The 23454-nt window shown below is 43.2% G+C and overlaps 1 protein-coding gene across 1 annotated transcript in view; it reads right to left on the reverse strand.

Annotated features, from left to right (window-relative positions):
* LOC311238990 (phosphatase and actin regulator 1-like) overlaps positions 1 to 23454 on the reverse strand; it is a gene marked incomplete at its 3' end in the record, with an annotated part of 91511 nt that overhangs the window by 8290 nt on the left and 59767 nt on the right. Inside the window, exons 5-9 of the mRNA XM_084327207.1 lie at positions 22808 to 23007; positions 22265 to 22421; positions 9659 to 9714; positions 5092 to 5153; positions 4218 to 4362 (exon numbers count right to left, since the gene is read on the reverse strand). Coding sequence (XP_084183333.1) covers positions 4218 to 4362; positions 5092 to 5153; positions 9659 to 9714; positions 22265 to 22421; positions 22808 to 23007 — 620 coding nt within the window. The remainder of the gene's footprint in view (positions 1 to 4217; positions 4363 to 5091; positions 5154 to 9658; positions 9715 to 22264; positions 22422 to 22807; positions 23008 to 23454) is intronic.

Here is a 23454-nt window from a genome sequence, read left to right on the forward strand (position 1 = left end):
ACCCACGCAGTGGAGGGCAGCTGGACAAAGGTCCGTGCTGGCCCGTCTACCCCGCACATCAATGTGTTGGAATTGAAGGCGGTCCTCCTGGTCCTCAAACGGTTCGACCACCTGGTGGTAGGCGAGCACGTTTTGGTCAGGACAGACAGTATGACGGCAGCGGCGTATATCAACAGGCAGGGTGGGACTCGTTCCATCCGCCTGCACCGGGCGGCGGTCGAACTTTGGCTATGGGCATCTCGCAGGCTGCGCAGTCTGAGGGCGCTCCACATCCCTGGTGCAGAGAATGTGGGTGCGGATATGATGTCTCGGGGCGGTCCTCGTTACGACGAGTGGGAACTCCGCCCGACATAGTCAGACAGATCTGGGATCGTTTCGGGGAGGCCTCGATAGATCTGTTTGCGAGCCGACGCTCTCACAAGTGCCCCTTGTGGCTCTCGGTCAGTCGAGCAGATCATCCCCCCTTGGGGGTGGATGCCTTCTCGATCTTTCCATGGCCGCCCGGTCTTCTGTACGCCTTTCCTCCTGTACAGCTGTTGGGTCAGCTGTTGGAACGGATACGGAGGGAGCGCAGGACGGTGATCCTGGTCGCGCCGGACCGGGGCACGGCAGTGTGGTTTCCGGTCTTGATCCAGCTACTCGTCGCTCCGCCTTGGGTTATTCCTTGGTCGGCGTTTGAGCAAGCGCCGTTGGGACAGTTGTCCTTCAAAACCGCATTCTTGCTGGCTGTCACCTCCGCTAAACGCGTGGGTGAGCTCTGTGCTCTTTCGGTACGTCCAGAGTGCCTGTCTTTTCGTTCCGATTGCGGTGGAATCGGAATCCTGCTTTCGTGCCCAAGAATATCCGGAGTTCCTTCCGCTCCAGGGATATTGTGGTTCAGGCGTTTCATCCGCCTCCTCACGCTAGTGAGTTAGATGCGGGCCTTCACCTGTCATGTCCGGTCCGTGCTTTGGGTATTTACCTCAGCCGTACTCAGGACCTCAGGGTTACTGATCAGCTTTTTGTCTGTCACGGTGGTTCTCGTGCCGGTAAGGCACTATCGAAACAGCGCCTGTCCCATTGGTTGTGCGAGGGCATTGCCCTCTGCTACACATTGGCCGGGCTGGATCCCCCTGGGGGCGTCAGGGCGCACTCCGCTCGTGGGGTGGCTGCCTCTGCCGCTCTGCTGGGTGGGGCCTCGGTGGAGGACATCTGTGCTGCAGCTTCATGGTCCTCCCCGGGCCCCTTTGTAAGGTTTTACCTCATGGACATGACCGGGGGTTCTGTCTCCCAGGCGGTTCTGGGGTCTGTGGCCTTTCCTGCTTCCCGTCCTTTGGTAGGGTAGCAGGAGTGTGTGGGTATGGGCCACAGTGTGTTAGTTCACACGTGGTTCCGCCTGTGCTGTGTGTTCAAGGGGTTCTAGTTCCCTCTTGCTCGCACTCGGGTGGAGTTTACTGCGCCCCCCCTTCATTAGGAAGGATGGGGTGACGGGACTCCCCAACCCCTTGATGTGGGCTTACGGGTCCTCAGGGGGTGCATTTGTCGGGCCTCGCGTCCGCTCTACCCCATATCTCGATAGGCTTAAGAGCGATGGCCAAGTACGATAATATAACGTAAGGTTATGTATATAACCTAGTTATATGAGTCCCCGTTTTGAGGAATCTTTTCCTGGAAACGGGTTTTTTGGCGAGGAAGAGTGTTTGGTGACCATGCCTAGTGTCTTATAGGCTACGCCTCCATAGGGGCGGGACCCGGCAGGTGTGGGCGTATTTGTTTTTCGTTAGTAGAGTACAGTAGGTACATGAGATAAGGGATATCTCGATAGGCTTAAGAGCGGGACGCTCAGCCAGTACTCATATAACTAGGTTATATACATAACCTTACGTCTTCAGGGGTAGGGCCCGACAAGCCTAGTGCTTCTCCCTAGCCCTTTTCGGACAATTGGACAATGCTGCAATAGCAGCTGGTAAAACTTTGGCTATTTATGGAATGACTGTTGTTATGTGTCCCAAGCCTGAAATAAAAAATAACTGAACTGAACACACACCCCGGCATCTCTCTTTACCACAGCTTTTACTCATCTTGTGCAAAACCAATCATTTGATTTCAGAGTAGGCACTTATGATGAATTAGCAATAAATCACTGATAAAGTAAAATTGGATGCAACCGAATAATACTACGGCTCGATTCGAGTGAAAACAGATGACTGACTGAGTTTTATAAATATAGTAGTATAAATATTGGGTAGTCCTCCAATGGCCCACAAAACAAAGGTTGACGCATTTCTATTAAATAAAAACACAATGCAGGGGCAGATATGGTATTGCCACGCAGTGAGGCGGACGCTCATTTGATTTGTATCACAGGCCAGTTGAATTGCGGCAAGGAGAGGCAGTGGGCCAAAATGTATTGATAAGAGAATTCAGTCTGGGGGACCTGCTGAAGATGCCAGGCGGACCTTGAGTTTGACATACAGTATGTGTCTTAGGTGCATCAAAGGAAATAGAAACGCACATGATATAGTGCTGCCCCTGTGCTTTATTCTCACACACCAGACCTCTACTAATCTACTAGAGGAAGCCTCCTGCGTGAGGCGAGATGTTGTTGATCTTTGGTGTGGGAGAATAAAGCATGGGAGTAGCAATATATCATGTGCGGCAACCTGTTCTCTTCTTTCTGAAGTCGCAGTTGTGATACCAGGACAGATTGAGAATTCTTTAGGGGATGTGCATTCTCATAATAAGTATATTTGTACCAAAGGAAATAGCGATGATGATGCACGGAGAAAGGTCCTTCCCATCAACACCAGGTTCTGTGGGCCCCTGCTCTGATGTCATGTGCAACTGCAACTAGGGCTCCTCGATTATGGCAAAAATCACGATCACGATTATAAAAACACGATTACTCATTGATTTTGAGAACATCATATTGCGACAACTGAACTGAACCAGAGGCCGCCTTTCTGTCATCTTCTACAAGACGTTTCAAAATAACTGGAGAAAGGCGCCGTGGCTCCCTCCTCCTGCTCAACACGAGCTGAAACTACCGCTCGGGCTCGGAGGGAGCACACCGCTCTGAAGGAAGAGTGCGCTGCATTTACAAGACAAAATGAGAGCAATAGAAAATGTGGCACAATAAAATCGCTTTTTATCTCGATTATCTTGTTTTCATGATCGTGGGAAACCAAAGTCATTATTGAAATTGAAACTCGATTAAAATCGCCCCAGCCCTAAATGGGGTCGATCAGTGTAAAATCCCTAAATCAGCAGGATTCAAGGGAATGTCGTTGGACCACGGGTATAGGATCCGAGGCTCCTGACACAGGAGGACCGACGATACACCTAGATCTCTGCACGCCGCAGACGTCGGGAACAAGTGTCAGCAAAGTAACGCGGCGGCCCAGGAGGTTCCTGAGGCGCCGTCTGTCCCATGACTCCATTATGTCAGGGCCGTGCTATAGGCTTATTGCATAACCCTGATGCTGAATCTCTGCATCGCTTCCGCATGAATGGTCCTCAGGTGTGTGTGTGTGTGTGTGTGTGTGTGTGTGTGTGTGTGTGTGTGTGTGTGTGTGTGTGTGTGTGTGTGTGTGTGTGTGTGTGTGTGTGTGTGTGTGTGTGTGTGTGTGTGTGTGTGTGTGTGTGTGTGTGTGTGTGTGTGTGTGTGTGTGGGGGCACGTTCTGGAGAGCGGAAACAGCATCTCTCTTTCCAACTAAAGAAGGAGCTCATTAAAAGCCAGGGGCACGGCCCATTGGGCAGTGAGCGGCAGGAAGGCCTGGGGGAATTTATTCACAGAGGAGTAGACTGCTAGAAGGAGGAGAGGAGACACAATTGCCCAAACTATTTATCCCCTTGCATTATGAGGTTTCATGTGCTCTAAATGGAGCGTCGGGGTGTTGATCTTCAGAAACGAGCAGCGTTAGCCCCAGCTGAGGCTGCTACTTCTGCTGCTGCTGCTGTTGTTGTAAAGCTACAGCGGGGGTAATGCAGTCTGGAGGGGATTTGAAATCAGTTTACCTCAAGCAAGGAGGATATGTCGCCAATAGAGTATTAACCTAAAGGAATTAACATTGTGGGTAGAGATGCCCGCGGTGAGCCTGTGTTCCAGTGGCTCCGCAGGGGACGATAAGAAGGCAGCTCTACCCAGGACGGCGCTCGCAGATCTGCGCACAACATTGGCCATTTCACTTAGAAACTCGTCAAGAGTGAAAGTCGGTCGAATCCCAACCCAGTGTACTGGCCTTGTCGGCGGCGGTGAGCCGGGTCCAGGGCTTATCGGCCCTCCTGTCGTGGTCCGGGGCGTCGGACACCTCCACGTAGTCGCTGAACCGGATGAGGATCTTGGCCAACCGCAGCTCCTCCACCGTGGGCCGCTGACTCAGCTGGAGCGAGAGGAGGAACAAGGACACAGGAGTGAGAAACCAAAAAAGGGGAGACGGCGGGAGACGGAAGAGGACACGGAGGAGCATCGCCGACCACAGATTACAGCCGTCAAAACTATTCTCTTGTACTCAAAATTCTATAATTCATGTAAACCCATCTACTATGGCAGTGGTCCATTAATCAAATTAAGCGTGGCAGACGACAAGCCTTTTGTTACACCATGCTAATACACTACGCCAGTTTGTTTAGGAGTACATGTCTCTAAGCCGCGTACATGAGAAGGCACATAAAAAGGGGGAGCAAAATAAAAACCCCGGGACAACGGCGAGGTGTTCAGCGCCGTTGCAGACAGGTGTGTGGAATAAGCACTGCGGTGTAATTTAAAGGTGACAGGGACACGCCCCGACACCTCCCCGCGAGGTCACGACGGAGGGGTCCGGACGCAACGCCTCTGACCGGGCCAAGGGCACCGCGGACATCACAGTTCCCCCGGGGAGAGCAGAAGAGAACCAGCGTGGCTTAGGACCTGCTGCTGACTTCACAGGTTTCTCTTCTCACATCATGAATTATTACTCTGGCGTCTGGGCGGGGGGGGGGGGGGGGGGGGTTGTTTTCGCCCTGGCACAACACCGCGTCCCTTTCCGACACAACTGTGAGTTGCTGACGTGCCGTTGGCCTGCGAGGGGGCACCATTGTGTTTTCTACAATGATATTTCTGGTCTTCTTACCTTTCGTGATAGCCTCCGTTTGATCTCTCTCTTCTCCTCCAACTCCTCTTGCTCGTTGCGTGCTGCAGAGAAACACACACACACACACACACACACACAGTGAGAAGGGTGTTTTACTGTGTCTCAGGGCAGGGCTGGCTGACCAATTGGCTGCCCTAGGCAGGATTTTATCTGTTGCCCCCTTGCATCACAGTTTATTCTGTTCCATACGGTAAAGGGAGAGAAGACGACGAAGAAGTTGTTTGTTTGGAGAATTTCTCACTCGCTGTCCAAATTAATGAGCCATTGTAAAACACTCATTTTCCATGGTATTGTTATAAATGTTGGACCTGTACTATAGATAAGACTTCAGTATTTCGAAATAACTAGTAGTATTAGATTTAAATTATAAAAAAAATAATAAGTAAGGGATGATGTCATTAGGTCATTGTCGCAAAATAATTTACCGACACGGAGTTTAAAATACAGAGGCGCCTCGCCGAGGTGTTTTAAACGTCAGTGAAGGTCAATTATTTTGCGACAATGATCCGAGTATAGCTATACATTATCCCGCTTATTACATGGCTAACTTAATAACAATATACCTAATTCATTTTACATCGACAAGACGAGATCAAATGCAGACGCAGTTCTGTTCTGTCGCTCCTGCTGTCATCGTCACACACACTCCGCTGTCAGTGCAGCCGGCAGGTGTGTCTGATTGGCTGCACTGATGCAGTGTGTCAGTGGGCTTGATTGCGAACAGCAGCGCACAGCGGTCATTATTGTTCGGCAGAGGTCCGTTATCGAGTAATAACGGACCTCTGATGAGCGCTATTGACCAATCACAAGCAAGCATTTCGGCGAATGTGAAAACGCCATGTAATAATAATTATTATTTTGTTGCCCCCTCTGGGTGGTGGCGCCTTCAGCATTTGCCTATACTGCCTATGCCTAGAACCGGCCCTGTCTCAGGGACTCAGGTGGTGTGTGGGCCACACAGGAAATGTTTAAACTAGAAGGAGAGCGAGGTGCAGAGCGCTAAGTGCCTGCTAGTACTAGTGACCCCCCCCATGGTAAATGGAATGCATTTATATAACGGCTTTTATTCAAAGTGCTTTACAACTTGTGCCTCACATTCACTCATTCCCTCACACGTTCACACACCGACGGTGGAGGCGACCGTACAAAGGTGCCGACCTGCTCATGGGGAACAGTTAAGAGGTCAAGTGTCTTGCTCAATGACACTTTGACACGCTGCCAGGGAGGAGCCGGAATATAACCGGGAACCTTCCGATTACCAGACGACCACTCTACCTCCTGCGCCACACACACACACACCTTAAAGGAACACGCCAACATTTCGGGAAATTAGCTTTACGTCTTCTCCAGAGAGACAAGAAGATAGATACCAGTTTCCTCTGTGCGTTCAATACAAAGCTATCTGGCTGCATGTTAACCTAGCTTAGCACAATGAATGGAAGTGGACATGACCGGTTAGCCTAGGCATTGTCCAACTAACACCTCTCCCGAAGGCTAACCGGTCATGTCCGCTTCCATTCATTATGCTAAGCTAGGCTAACCTCCAGCCAGATAGCTTTCTACTGAACACAAAGAGAGGAAACTGGTATCTATCTTCTTGTCTCTATCTGGAGAAGACGATAAGCCAATTTCCCCAAATTTGCACAATTCTTTAACAATAAAGTAACGGCCATTAGAGCTGGTATTGTCAGACATACCAGCGTTACACATGATTTGCCCTGGCTGTAACAGACCAGCAACTCTGAGGAATTTTAGTAACATTTCTGAACCAGAACTCCAAAAAAATTGTAACACAGAGTAAATCATCAACCTGTAATCTTGACCCTGTCCGCACAACGTTTTTTTTAAACGTTTTTAATAGTCTCTCTGAATCATTCTTAAAATAATTAATACATCCCTCGAGACTGGAATTTTCCCCAATGCATACAAAACGGCTGTTGTGAAACTGTTATTAAAGAAATCTAATTTAGATTATAATGTCTTAAGTAATTATAGGCCTATTTCCAACTTACCCTTTATGAGTAAGATACTTGAAAAAGTAGTTTTTAATCAATTAAAAATCTTTTTTAATGAAAATGGTATCCTAGAAAAATTCCAGTCCGGTTTTAGATCTAACCACAGTACTGAAACAGCTCTGATTAAAGTAGCAAACGATCTAAGACTTAGTGTTGCTGATGGCAGGGTCTCAGTTCTCATCCTTTTGGACTTGAGCGCTGCATTTGATACACTTGACCATAGCATATTAATTCATAGATTGGAAAACTGGGTTGGATTATCTGAATGTGCATTGAACTGGTTTCGAACATATCTTATAGAGAGAAAATTTTATGTTAGTTTAGGTGACTTTGTATCTGAGAAACATGACATGACCTTTGGTGTTGCACAGGGAAGCTAAGCTGCCTTGGTCCTCTTCTTTTTTCACTATACACGTTACCTCTAGGTGATATTATCAGAAAACACAATGTTGACTTCCATAGCTATGCTGACGACACCCAATTGTATATTTCTGTCGAGCCATAAAGATCCAAACGCTTTAAGCCAAAAGGGAAGCACTTTTTAATGGGTTGCGAAGTTTGGCTCACCAGAATAAATCGGAAGTAACTAGCCTAGGTGTAATTTTAGACTCTGATTTAAGTTTGAATACCCACATAAATAAGGTGACCAAAACAGCCTTTTTCCATCTAAGAAACATTGCTAAAGTTCGATTGTTTTTAACCCAACAGGATGCTGAGAAATTGATTCATGCTTTTATTTCAAGCAGACTGGACTATTGCAATGCTCTTTTTACTGGTCTTCCAAAAAAATCAATAGACGAGCTACAGCTAATTCAGAACTCTGCTGCTAGACTTTTAACGAAAACAAGGAATAGAGAGCATATTACTCCAGTTTTAGCAGCGTTGCATTGGCTCCCTGTATCTTTTAGAATTGATTTTAAAGTCCTTCTACTTGTTTTTAAGGCGATTAACAATTTAGCACCCTCGTACATTTCCGATCTCCTGTCCTTTTATGTCCCCTCACGAGCCCTAAGGTCCTCCACAGTTGGTATTTTAATTGTTCCTGGGGTGCCCCAAAGGAAAATTGGGGCATCTGCTTTTAAATTCTATGCACCACAGCTGTGGAACACAATCAATTTTTTTTTATATTAGAGAGGCTGGCTCAGTGGAAATTTTTAAACGACAGTTGAAAACATACCTTTTTAATATTGCTTTTAATTAGCAACTCTTTTTATAATTTCTTTAATCATCAATTTTATCCATTTTCTTTACTTGTGATTTTAGACTGTGTGGTTTACTTTGTTCTTTTTTTATCTGTTATTATTCATTGTTTTATCTTTCTTTTATCATGTAATGTGAAGCACTTTGGGCTGCATCTTGTATGAAAAGTGCTATATAAATAAAGTTATTATTATTATTATTATTATTAAATGTTGGCGTGTTCCTTTAAATTGTCATTGTCATCTGTTTTGTGGGACTATTTGCATTGTGGATCTGGAGAGAAAAGTTGTCTCTCCTTTCCTATTCCTCTGTGACTTATTACTCCATGTTCATTAACATGGGGTTGACCCGTTTTAAAGTTGTGTTAGAATACAAATCACTTTCTTCTTGGAGGGGAAAAAACGGGTTCAGACCAAACATCACGTCCGGTGTTTCTCGAGACAAAATGCTTACGTCTCACTAGAGATTCCGCTATCTGCCGGACGGATCCCGAGACAATTATCAGGAAACAACCCTCCAGCTTAAAAATATGGAATTAAAAAGTTAAAAGATAGGGGGGAAAAAAGAAGTGGAAGCAGACTAGGACGATGCCCTCAGCAACCATACTGCTCGAGTGATTTCTCTTTTCGTTAAGCACGTACTCCTAGTGCTACTCAATAGGTTGCAGAACGTGCCTCTCAATGAAAGGAAGCCCCATTTGTATAACCTTGGCAGTATTGTTTTGTGAGGTGAAGGGAAGGACTTGTCATTCAAGGCATCTTAAGACATTATATATCCCCCCTCCCCGCCCTCTCACTCTGCCAATCAAACAGGAGCCTCTGGGAGATCAGCTACTGCTGGTAAAAAAAATCGCTCTTTGATGAAAGCGGCAAGAGTCCCAAGCCGCAAAGCTGCCTCTCTCCGATACCAAGTGTGTTTTGAGCTAAGAACCCAGGCTCCCTTGGACCTCGCTCCCCAGGGGGGCCCTGCTGCCTGCCTGCCACAGATGAAGAGGGAGACTAAAGGATAAGAGAAAGGAGGATGTAAGATGCCGCTAGCTCTTCGTGTAACCAGGACTCTGAACCGGGCTACTGGTGCCATGTACTATGCGACGCCTGCATGCTCAAAAGGCTGCAACAATCATATTTTTGTCCCCCCCCCCCCAATGTTTATATGAATATTGTATTCCTTTTTTTTTTATCGTCTTCCTTAATGTCTGCTTTAAAACACGGATGCCGCTCAATAAAAAGATTTGACTCGACAAATATGGAATGATGCATTTCCTACACATAAATCTTCTGAAGGGTCTCCGGGGGGATAGATGACAAAACATGTAAGACAAAACTACTCACGTTTGAGGATGTTTCTCTGCTCCAGCTCCTCGGCCGTGGGCCTCTGACTCAACCGCCTGGGGGGGGGTAAACAACACAGTCTTCTATGACAAAATTGCACAGGCAAAACACTCCCCGTCGGCCTGGAATACGTAATGCAGTCAAATCGACCTACTGTATAATGGTCATGTCACTGTCGACCGTCAGTGTCCAAAAGAAAACCTCTGCAAACATCGAAAAAAAACAACAACAACAGAAGCTCACTAGGTGCTGGGACCGAACAGACGCACATGAATGAAAAGACGAGGGAGCACGGGGGCTTATAGAGGTACTTCCTTCGAACACCTAAAAATACTAATCGTCTACACACACCATTGTCTGTCACGGGAAAAGGGTGAAATGATCACATGCCGTCAAAAAGAGGGAAGCTGGTCGGTTTCTCTTCCTTTGTGCCGCTGTGGCCGTTAGTCATTCCCCTGCATCCTAACCCAGCCATGTTATCTAACCCAGTGTGACTGATGCCACGAGTGCCGAGCAAAACTGGCACGTTAGGGCTGGATGAGCCGGTTAGGAGGCTTGGGGCCTACTCGTTAGCCATCATTGTCTTGTTTCCACTACAAAGTGTATTAGAAAATGTAGAACACGTGTGTGTGAAAATATTATTTAAATCATGCTTAATCCAACAAGAATCTCCTCTACGTCGTCTCCACTTCTCTGTCTCTCTCTCAGCTTTCAAACTCAATAAAAAGGAGGGGGAAAAAACCTGCTTCATGACAGCTAGTTTATGGACTATGTACAGTACTATATATAGTCTGTATATAGTACACAGACCATGTATACAGTACAGCATGTCTGCCTGTCTAATGCAGTATGCCGTTGTATTTTTACACGGTGTTCAGAGTTCAGTCAACCATAATGGTCCGTCCAAACCTTCTCCCCTAATCGACTGAGTGGCTGAGAGGGAGAGAGAGGGAGAGCGAGAGCGCCAGCAGAAGCCAGATATTGGTGAACACTCAGCCCTCTGCTGACGCTGGACGCGGGGAACGTGACACCTGCACAAGCCTTCTGGAAGGGCTCCCTGTGCCAATCACTGCATGCAAGACTGCTAAAATAAACCCAACACCCATTCTCTCCTTACTGTGCACAGAGAGAAAAGAAAGGAAAGAAAAGGGGAGCGAAACAGACCGACATGTTCAAGGTCATCAAGTTTTATTCTGCCTCAAATATTTCACCAGAGGTGTGGTAAAACGGGTTTTCAATTACTTCCAATATTATACATTTTTTCGCCCAGTTTAATTTGGTGTCTATATGAATTCAGACACACATTTTGCCTAATGTTTGAGTTGATCAAATACACAAATCTCAAAGTTATATGAGGCGCAACATTTTCCATCGCTCAGTGAGACTGTCCATAACCGTCACCATCCGCAGCGTGTTTTAGAGATGGACATACAAATTATTTAATGAATTCAGGCTCAACACCATTTGCATTTATTGAAGGCAAGAGATAAGATAATTGAATGTTCAGTGTTGGTGCCAGGAGACCGGTTGGTATGGATGGACTGGCAGAGCTGGTGAGTGGGCCTACCGGAAGCATACGGGTAGTCTCTGCAGCAAAGAAGGGGCTAAAAACTATCCGAGCTAGTTTGTGAAAAGCAAGTGGCCACGTATCCTCTCACACTGAGCAAGCCCACTAATGACACGTAATAATAATAATAATAATAATAATAATGCATTTTATTTAAAGGTGCCTTTCAAAGCACCCACGGTTGCGTACAGGGTTAAAAACAAATACAATTACACACAGTAAAAACACAATATTACAGAGTTACACATAGGGGAGCAGTTATAATAAACTTAAAATTAAAGTGAATATGCCAGAATGGACAGATGTGTTTTGAGACGGGAAACAAAGGTGGGGAGGTTGTCTATTGCACGGATGTCTTGTGGTAGGGAATTCCAGAGGCGGGGGGCACAGCGGGAGAAGGCTCTGGATCCCATGGTAGTCAGACGGGAAGGGGGGGTGACAAGTTGGAAGGAAGAGGAAGATCTGAGTGGCCGAGAGTGAGTGTAGGACTGGAGGAGTTCTGTGAGATAAGAAGGGGCTAGATTCCTTTCATCGTTTATTTTCTGTCCTCATAGGTACAGTGCGGTTTGTAAATGTTTATTATTCATAGCTAGTAAAAAGGGGACAGAAATCCATCGGATGGTCATTATAGAAGGCATGTTTTATCACAACTTTAACCCTTTCACTACCACACTACAGAAGGTTAACCTTTCACTACCACACTAGACGGTTAACCTTTCACTACCACACTACAGATGGTTAACCGTCTGTAGTGTGGTAGTGAACAGGTTAACCTTCTGTAGTGTGGTAGTGAACAGGTTAACCTTCTGTAGTGTGGTTGTGAAAGGGTTAACCCTTTGTCGTGTGGCAGTGAAAGGGTTAACCTGTATTGTCAAGTGAAAGGGTTAATCATTTGGTAGTGTGGTAGTGAAAGGGTTAAAGCAGATGTGTATTTTAGTGTGTGGCGTAAAACCATGGAATTCCATACAGAATGATTTAAAGAGTTGTACAAAATATCTTTCAGTTCAAGAAAATGTAGAAAGAAAGAACATTTCGACTTTATGAAGTTGAGGGGTAATAACGCTCCCTATGACTTTCTATTTTATTATTATTTTTCTTTTCTCATGTTGTAAGTATTGCTTGTTAAATAACAAATTTACAGACCATCTAATTCTATTGTTTATTTATTGTTTTGAGTAAGGGGCAGGCAAAATAAGATGTTCTTCTCCCTGCTCCTTTTCACTCATGGAATGTACACATTGAGAGGTGCTTTTGATTATGAAATTATGCTGTTGTGCTTTTGTGGAGCTGTGCAGTGCATTGCCATGAACGGAACAAATACAGATTAAATTAAATAACTGAAGTGAGCAGCAAGTGTACTGGTGCCTCTGTAGCTTGCTGCCTTGGATTTTGAAATAAAATAGGACATTGGAAAACAAAAGGAATAATTAAAACAATATTCTCTAAGAATCAATACCAGCTTTATTCCTTTGTCCTCTATCTGACTCAGCCATGGCTCCCCTAGATGAGACATCAGCTCCCCTGAAAACATGTGAATTTTTGGGGGTCTCTAAAATACTGACAATAAATGCTAGTTTTGCCATGCACTCCCCCCCCCCCCCCCCCCCCCCCCATGGTATGGTTCACACACTGGCTATAGCCCTCTATTTAGTTTTGTCTCCATTGTGATTCATGCAATTAATTAAATTGTATGTACATTTTGTTTTGTTTTATCCCTCTACTTTATTTAGCTTACTTGCTGAAGATTAGTCAGTGTCAAAACCGTAATGCTAACTCAAGTTATTAATTAACCGTAATCCTAATATGCCACAGAGGCATGTTAAGCTACACTGATTTAAGTGATTGAAAAGGATAGCTTAAACCTGTGGTGCCAGAGCAAATCCATTGGATGGGCATTTGATCTAAGATATTGAGAGGCTAGTTGCGGCTAGTTCCTACTGTAAAAGCATACAGATCCAGCACTGACAAATCAAACCTCTGGTGCTGCTCCACCACTCCACGGGCCAAACTGATTTTGTGACCGGGCCAGATTTCACACCTCAAGCTTTTTTCACTGTTTACTTATCATGCATTGCAACACTAATATATGGGCAGTACCCCAAGTCAGACTGCGCATATACAAATTATCTTGGTGGTCTGAGGGCAGTAGCCCCCAACCTCCTCCCTAGGGGAGCACTTCTGTTAAGTACCCTCCCTTTGTTCACTTTGGGAGCCAGCCACCAGCCCCCGAAATATAACACCCGAGTGATAGTTCTCAAGTGGTAGAGGCCCAGCAGAACAGCAGCAGAAGTGGTTTGAATTTTCAGTGCTGCATCTGTAGGTACGAACTTTACTGAGATGTTAAAATGATCAAATGTTTAATGTAGAACTAATCTATACTCTATATTCACATAATTGCATATCATCAGTTGATGAGGTGCAGGTTGTTTGTGATCTTAATATTAGATTAATAATGGATTGATGCAGTGTGCACACGCACGTCCCAAGGACAGGACCCTGGTCTCTGTCTCCATCAACTCTGAAGTGAAAGTAAAAGGTGGGCCACAGGTGGGCAAAGTGACAATTTTGACATACAATTACAAGTAAGCCAGTAACTTTTCTATGTTTAACCACAATAGCTAAATACTAAATGGGCTTTGGCAATGCAACAACATGAGCTGAATGGGGCCTTGAGCAACTTGCCCTGTTGCGTGATTTCATAATGCAACTTGCCCTGTTGCGTGTGATTTCATAATGCAACTTGCCCTGTTGCGTGTGATTTCATAATGCAACTTGCCCTGTTGCGTGTGATTTCTATGTGTTATCTTGATGCCCTGCTGCCTCTAGAAATGGCAGCTGCATCCGTAAACCTGAATTGGACCGGCACACTTTTGGGGACAAAACCATTGAATAGGGATGGAAGCCAGATGAACCTTGCGTTGTGAAATCAAGATTTCTTCTGGATTGCGAGGCTAGTGTAGCAACCGCTGCCACTGAACCCAATAACTCAAGTTTCAAGTTTCTTTAATAGTTGTCATACAGAAGTACAGAATACTTTTGTACAAAATGCTTCTTACTGTTGCACTCCAGAGACTGTGCATGACAAGATAAGTATGAAATAAAAACATAGTAAAAATTAGAAGAAAAAAAAGAGGTCACAGTGTTCAGTTTAGACATATGTACAATGTACAATATCACTGTCCCTTTTAGCTTTTCTACCTCCAATTCCTTTCATTTAACTGATCCTGCACCAGTATCAACCATGACCAAGAAAATATAACATAACGTTAGAAATAGACAATCTTCTCACTGATGGTCTTGTTTGCTAATGTAGGTCATATAGAGGCATCAGTATTAAATTGATATGGCTACATAATTAGTTATAAACTCCCTAGTAGCTGTTTTAAACTGAACTGATCAGGAACTAATCAGGCAAAGCCCATCCAACTCTTATGAACCGTTCCATGTTGTTGTTTCCCTAGCAATAATCTGGAATTACTTTGACCTTCGACGACCCCCACACACACACACACAAACTGATGTTCCTCTGGGAAATGCAAAGGTTTCTCGGGAGAACGCTTTTATTTCTCCCCTTAGGGCCTCCGTAGATATCCAATAAACTCTTTGTCTGCATTACATTAATTAGTAAGTGGCTGAAATGACTTGACAAAATAGCCCATGACATTCTATTAAGGTCATAAAAAGTTCCCAAAATGCTTTTAATTGGAGACTCTCATTGCGTGTGGGTCTGACTGTAGGGACTCGGTCTCAGTGCACATGACAGGCGTCAGTGCAACTCCAGATTTAGGGCTCGCCTCGGATTCTCTTGTCTCGTCCAGTCTCGCTTCCTCTCGTCTCCTGCTTCAGTGCACTCGTCCAGGTAGGGAGACGCGAAGAGGACTCTACCAAGAACTTGCCACTTCCTGGCATTCTCTGTTGAGGATGTCTCCTCAGCATCATGTCAGCGCAAATTGAGCCGCGTGCGCACACACACACACACAACAAAACCCCGGTGACTTGCCCTTCCTAAGCAATCACCATCTTCCTCATCATTGTCATCCCCATTATTAGATTAGATTCACTTTATTGTCATTACACAGTACAAAACAGTGCAACGAATTATACAACAACACTCCCGTCTTCCCTGCAATACGAGGTGCAGAGCCAGAATTACACTGTCTCATGAAAAGAACTTAAACTATCAATTTGGTTTAAATGCAACAAATTATCACTAAACATTAAAAAAACGAATTTAATTAAATTCTTGGTCTCAAATCTGTGATTTTTAACTCCTCATCTAAAGTAGTGATCAATGACATCCCCATAACTAGGGTGTGTTCTACAGTATCTACACGATTCCTTGGTGTTCTGCTTGATGAATCTTTATCATGGAAACCTCAGAACCACAGCCTACAACTACAAAAATGGCCAAGAGTATTGGTATTCTTGGAAAAACACGTCACTTGATGAGCACTGAGGTTGGCACCATCGGCGTATTTAGACCACTATCACTAGGGCACGTGCCCTACTGATGATCATCTGTGCCACACTGATAAAAAAAAAAAAAAAAAAAAAAAAAATTACAAATGTTTTTTATTTTCCCTTTTTTAACATGATCAAATGATCATTTAACATGATCAAATAATTATTATAATATTTTTTACTTTGCTTTGAAATATTATAGTGAAATATTTTGCACTGCATTTATCTTGTTGAAATCCTCCAACAGGCTCTTTTTTGTAAGTTGACTGGTTTGCACACCAATAATACAGTGCAATAATAGAATAGTAGAATAGATAGTAAAATTATGCAATAGAATGGCCAGAGTAAAATAGTGCTACAGTACAATCAACAGCGGGGTGTATTAGAAGGCTATGGTGAAGAGGTACGTTTTTAGCTTATTTCTGAAAATATTAAGAGATCTAGCTTCCCTAATGTCCATAGGTAGTGTGTTCCATAACTTTGGTGCATAGTTAGCAAAGGCTGCATCCCTGATTTTCTTTAGACTGTGGCTTGGAACCTTCAATAGACCAGTAGTAGATGATCACAATGTTTATACTTTGTATATAAGGAGGAGGACCTTGAAATCAATTCTAAATGTTACCAGAAGCCAGTGTAGGTTACTTACTTGTAACTTCGGGTTTGATCCAAGGAGTAAGTTGCCCCATATTGCTCTGTAACATTTCTCTTTTTGTTATAGGACAGACTAGTAGGATTTCAGTTTTGCCCTCATTTAATTTTAGGAAGTTGTTCGTCATCCATTTGTTTATTGCTAAGAGACCGGCGGAAATGGAGTTTATAGCTGTGTGATCATTTGGTTCAGCGGAGATGTACAATTGTGTGTCATCTGCGTAACTATGGAAACATACATTGTGCTTTCTAATGATGTCTCCTCAATGTTCAATGTTCAATGCAATGTTCAATGCAAGTAAAGCACTTTAAACTTTAAGTATGACTAAATGCTTTCTTGACTATATATATAGTAACTGTTCCAAAATGCATAGATTTCTATGTATTTAGGGGTTTGGGTGGCTAGCTCTTTTTAATATAAATGTCAGATTGTTTTATTTATTTCATAGATTTCTATGCTTTTCAGGAGTTTGGGGGGCTGGCTCCCCAAAATAATTAAATAACATAACCCTAACCTAACCCTAAAACCGAAATAAAGTTAAAAAAAAATTGTTACAAAATCCACCCATTTTCGCCCACAAACCGGCCAAATTTTGGTGCCCTTCTGAACTGCTGGGTCTAGATACGCCCATATTACCCATATATCAAGTACTGTAATTTAGTTTGGGGTAGTACTCATCAGACCAAACTTGAGCTCATATACAGTCTGCAGAAACTAGCTCTAAAAATAATCAGCTGTGTACATCGAAGTCATTCTTCTCAGCCTCTATTTCATAAGTTAGGTATCCTCAGTATTTATCAAGTGAATCATCTTCAGATTGGTTTATTTGTGTATAGTTCTTTAAAAAGAGCCCTTCCCCCTTTCTTTCATGACATGTTTGCCCACAATTACCAATTTCATAATTACTCCACACATAGCTCTTGTTTTCTTAGACGACCACATTCCCACACTTCCCAATCTCAGTTTTGTATACTCTTCAGTGTTTTATGAAGAAGGGATTTTTTATTTTATATTGATGTAATCTCAGTATAATTTTGCTTCTTGGTGAATGCCACATACAAGCCCCCTAGAGGGTTTTTAGGCAATTCTCCTTCACATCTCTTTGTGGATTATATTGTATTATATGTAATTTTTTTTATATGTGTAAATAAAGAAAACAAACAAATGGCCAATATGATATGATAAGTTTGTTGAACTGTACATTTATTGACCCCCCCCCCCAGTATCCCCAGTGAATATGGATAAGAGCAGAACACTGAGGTCAGACTGCCCTACAACAGGATTATAATAATAAATTCCAATTGGCCTGACACAAAGGACCATGTTACAGGCCACAACACTCATGGTAAATCGCAAGAAATTGGGAATTATGAGCGAGATGACATTGTGCAAAGGACAGTGTGGGGACAGTGTGCAGAACGGAGTATTTTCTTCAACATAACAACCGAGCAGGCAGGCCTTCTGGAACGGGCGGCGTGTGCCAATCACTGCGGGGCCTCTGTGGCGAGCGTGCCAGCGCCTCTAGACGATCCTCCCTCCCTCCTCGCAACCACATTTCCCCCATGCGTCATCTCCCACTCCACTAGCTGCCCTTTCAACCAGCTCCGTTAGCTTCTCCTCTCTGCCCATCACCACGTCTCCTTCAGCTCCACCATTAAATGATGTCCAAAGAGAAACATTTATGTTAGGAGATGAAAGACTTGCCAGCCAAAAATAACAAGAGAATTGTAATCGGCAGGGAAAGCGTCAGACTTTGTGTGATCAGCTGAATGGATACACGCCAAGAACATGGATGGTTACTTACAGTAGTGATGTGTGTGTGTGTATACATGTAGTATACGTGCATGTTATGTGTCCATGTGTATATGTGTCTGTGTGGAGGAGTGGGTTGGTGATGGTTTGGCACATACATCACTGTGGTGATTCAGTAAGCGAGCGAGGGAGGAAGGCAGTGGGAAGAAAGGGAGAGAGAGAGAAAGAGGGAGACATGATGCATAGCTGAAATTAGGTCAGCTCCATTTTCAGAGCGTCTTTTTAAACGAGATGGAGGAGGGCTTATCCTTATCGGACGTTGGAGGGATGGGGGGATGAAAGGAGAGGAAGAGTGTTTTGACAGAGAAGAGGTTTACATTGGCAGTCACTTTGGGCTGAGTCATAGTTCTGTTAGAGGAAGGGGGACCATTGCTTTCACACCAAAGTGGGACAACATGTCTTTGGTTGTGGAGAACCGTTTCCGTCTCCCCAACAGCTGTTGGCTGCAGCAACACTCAAAAACAGGTTTCCGCGGGAAGAAATGGGATCGGAATGACATGTTGGGTCCATAAGTATGGACAGCTAGCGACAAACGGAGTGCGTTCACATGCACACAGTATTCCGGATACTAGCTCATAACCCGGTTAAGGTCTTAGTCAGGAGGGGTTTTAGTATATGCATTGTCAGTACTCAATCACAAATGGAATATTGTGTTGCCATGGAAACGGCTTACGCAGACAGCAAGTCAACAGTACATGGGATACAGGAAGATGTTTACATGTCCCTCAATGTCCCATCTAATATATATATAGGCATATCCCAGAAATTATATTTGAGTTTATCATACTTGGGAATGGGATGAGAGATGTTATGTTGCTTAGCAGTATCCATGCCACATGCCCACCATTGACTTCCACTATCACGCTTTGCATGATGCTAACAAATGCCAATATTTTGCGCTTTCCAATATCACAACAACAAAAACAGTGGTGCAAGAGCTTTAGGGATGGACTGAACGGACTCCAGAAAAGCGGCTGCAAAACATGGGTTATTCCTTTAAGTATCCAGAGTAATATTGGAGTATTAATGTAAACAAAACCGCATAATATTTTTTCTCCTTGAGATTTTGAACCATATAGGTCAGTTTAGAAATCTTTTGATGAACAGTGTTTTCAAAACCTATTTATCTAAAAGTTGGTAAGTCGGATGGTTACGTACATTTACAGTTAGGCAGTAGAGGTTATTAACACTCAAGATGAGTCGGATTGACCCAACACCTGAAAATACATGGGCCGTACTGCCCGTACAAAATATTTTCAAAATGGACGCATAATTGAATTAAATTCAGTGAACTACAGCCCTTATTGTTCACCGTCTTTCCATTATAGCGTTCCAAAGTTATTTAGACAAGATTAATATTATAGTACAGTTGTAATTTCACCTGTAGTCAAGAAGCCTGCAATCCATAAACCAACTGGGCTCTGACAGCTTATTGTGATGCGTTATGAAGTTCTCCCTCTCACCTTTTTCTACCGCAGTGAATCTCTATGTGTACTCAGCTGTTACTAGGGTTGGGCAGCTGTAGTTCCCTGTCATGGTTTTGTAGTCCTTATCGTTTTCCCCTTCAGGAGTACCCATTTGTAATCAACCCAGGTGTGTCTTGTCTCATCATTCCCTCATGTACAAGTACTCTGTCTTCCCTTTTGTCTGGTGCTGATCCCGTCTGTGCAGTTATGTGTTCTTGTCTGTCGTTACTTTATATTTCCTTTGTTCAACCATGGTAATTATTAATTAAATATTCTTTGTTGATTACTTTGGCTACCGTCTCTTGTGGTGTGGTAATGTATGGTATAGTGTATTGCAATATGATGTGATGTGTGGTATGTTATGTTATGGTGTAGTTTATTGTATTGTAATATGACGTGATGCACAGTATGGTATGTCATGTTATGGTGCACTGTAGTGTATTGCAATATGATGTGAGGTAAGTTATGTTATAGTGTAGTGTATGTGATGTGATGTGAGGTGTAATGTGGTGTGGTATGGTATAGTATAGTGTATTGTAATATGATGTTTTGTGTGGTATGGTATGGTGTAGTATATTGTAATAATATGTGATGTATGTTATGGTGTAGTGTAGTGTAGTGTAATGTGAGGTATGTTATGGTGTAGTGTATTGTAATATGATGTGATGTATGGTATGGTGTAGTGTATTGTATTATGATGTATGGTATGTTATGGTGTAGTGTATTGTAATATGATGTATGGTATGTTACGGTGTAGTGTATTGTATAGTATAGTAGTAGTATAGTGTATATATATATTATTCCTAAAATTGTTGTTTTTTACACTTTGTTAAAAATTGCATTGATCTGTTGGTCTGTGTAGTAGCTAAAACAGGATTTAGCTGCTTAAACGTATGTATAATGTATATTCATTGATTCACTCGTATACCAAAATTTATTTGAATTGAAAAATGTTGCTTTTCGCATCAAATATTGATATGCGATTAAAATGTGATTAATTTAGATTAATTAACTATAAAGTCTCGAATTAATTCGATTCACATTTTTAATCGAGTCCCACCACTAATTGTAATATGTGATGTATGTTATGGTGTAGTGTATTGTAATATCATGTGATGTATGTTATGGTGTAGTGTATTGTGATATCATGTGATGTATGGTATGTTATGGTGTATTGTAAATAATATGATCTATGTTATGGTGTAGTGTATTGTAATATGATGTATGGTATGATGTAGTGTACTGTATTGTAATATGATACGGTATGATGTAGTGCAGGAGTGGCCAACCCGCGGCTCGCGAGCCGCATGCGGCTCTTTGCCCGTCAATGTGTGGCTCTTCCATCCATAAAAAAAAAGAAAAAGAAAAAAATATTTTATAATTTAAATTTTTTGACTTATTTTTTTTTTGATTTTTTTTTTTTATGTCACTCATTCCATAAGGATGTAGAATAAACATTAAAATTAAATGGTCCATTTGCATGTTCTTGGTATCTGAATCTAGGGACATATATGGATCAGTGTCAGAAATAGTGTGTCTGTTACTAGGCTTGAGTAAATTGTAATGAATCAAAAGGAGAATATCAATTCTATTTAAAAAAAAATTGTATCTTTGACTGAATAACAACATGCTAAAATTGACCAGACTTGAAAAATCTAAGCAAATGAATAAAGGGAAGATGATTAAACAGAAGGTTTTGTAGATACAGTACTGAATTCTGCCATCTTTTTTATAATGTACATTTCTCCACCATTTTTCATCGTATTGCAACACCGTTTTTTACAAGACGTTCACAGAAAGGTAGAGAAACTAACTGCATTCTGTTTTATGGCAATAACGTTCTGGTTTGTGGGAGATAATCCCAAAAAATAAGAGAAATAAAAAAGTAAATCCAGAAGTCAGATGATTGACAGGGGCTGGTGTGAGCCGAGTAGGGTAGTTTTTCGAAATCCGAAAGCCCGAGTCTCTTCCTTCAAAATACTACACTCACTTTTGGCTGTGCCACTTCCTCCTGTCAATATGCGCCGGTTTACGACTCAATGCCCTGAGATTTCTATAATCTTATATTTCACTAATAACAGTTAAAATAATTGGTAAACAAACGTAATGCTGAAAATATACACTTTTACTGTATATCTCGGGCTTAAAAGGTTAACCCTGTGAGGCCCAAATTAAAAAGACATTAGCAACTTCAGAGGCCAGATGGTGGGACATATAAACACATTTACTATCAAATAGCATTGTGAGGCTGAACAACAGGACCAATTGACTATACATGTGCTTAAAATGTTTTAAATAAACATTTTTTTTTTAAATGGCTAAAAGTGATTTTGTAATTTTGCAACCGTGGGTCTCACAGGGTACTTTTAAACCTGTGAGGCCCAAATAAAAAAGACATTAGCAACTTCAGAGGCCAGAGGGTGAGACCTATAAACACATGAAGGGTGCCGTGACTGAAAAAAAAGGTTGAGAAACGCTGGTATATGGTGTGGCTCTTTGTGGTACCACAGTAATTTTTGTGGCTCTTAGTCTCCGACTGGTTGGGCACCCCTGATGTATTGTAATATGATGTATGGTATGATGTAGTGTATTGTAATATGATGTATGGTATGATGTAGTGTATTGTAATAATGTGTGCAGGTCTCCCTCACCGCGTGAGCTTGGTTCCGATCTGCTGCCTGGACTCCAGCCTCTCCTCGTCCGTCTGCACGGGCAGGATGTTCTTCTCTTCCAGCTCCCTCTTAGAGGGACGGTTACTCAGCTTGATGGCCAGCGAGTCCTTCCTCAACACCTTCAGGGCGAGAGTACCTGAAACCACACACACCACAGACCATGACTCAACTGTTCGTGGGAGTTTAAATACATGAATGAAGGGCCGCATTACTACATACACCGATTTACGATGAAATGACTGCAAACCCCCAACCGTGGCAGTGTTGGTGCCATGCTCAAGACTGCCAAGCACTCTACCCACTGAACTAGACGGGACCACTGTTGATGTTGTTTTGTGGTTCATGCATGTTGTTAGGATCACCAGGCTTATATATTTTGTTTCTTTTCAACAATTCTATAAATATTCCTTGAATCAGTGGTTTGTTTGTACATTTTATTCCCCCCCCCCCCCCCCCCCCTAAGAAATTAGATATGTGTCCACTACACCACCTCTGGGGGTCACACATTGAAGCAGCACCTACTTGTGAATATAGAGTCGTCATCGTCCTCATCATCCTCATCATCCTCATCCTCGTCCTCATCCTTGTACATGCTGGGCAGGTCCTCGTAGTCGCACTCGTCGGGCATGTTCTCCTTGTCGTCGTCACAGTTGATGATCACCGATGGGAGGTCTCTCCTGTCCAGCAGGGTAAACTGACCACCATGGCCGTGCAACGCAGAGCTACAAGTGAAAGGGCAATTTGCGGTATTTGTTCACCGTTTCCCCTACCATAGGCATTATGAATGAATTAACTTTATTGTCATTGTCACAGATACAACGTCAACACAGTCCTAAATAATAACACAGTTCTAAAAATAATACACAGTCCTAAAATAATAAAAAACAAAAGTGAGACATAAATAGACATAAATAGGGGGGGGATATAAAATAACTTGCACTATTCCCTTGGTGTGTGTGTGTGTGTGTGTGTGTGTGTGTGTGTGTGTGTGTGCGTGTGTGTGTGTGTGTGTGTGTGTGCGTGTGTGTGTGTTGCCCCGTAGTTTCTTGTATTGTACGGGGGTGGTTGCAGAGGACATTGTTTTGCTTTAAATCTTAGCCAAGGCCCTGGGATATAAACTGAACTTGAGCACCCATAGTTAAGGCAAACATTATGGGAAATATTCTCCA

The sequence above is a fragment of the Notolepis coatsorum genome, assembly GCF_963971535.1.
Source record: "Notolepis coatsorum genome assembly, chromosome: 13".
Lineage (NCBI taxonomy): Eukaryota > Metazoa > Chordata > Actinopteri > Aulopiformes > Paralepididae > Notolepis > Notolepis coatsorum.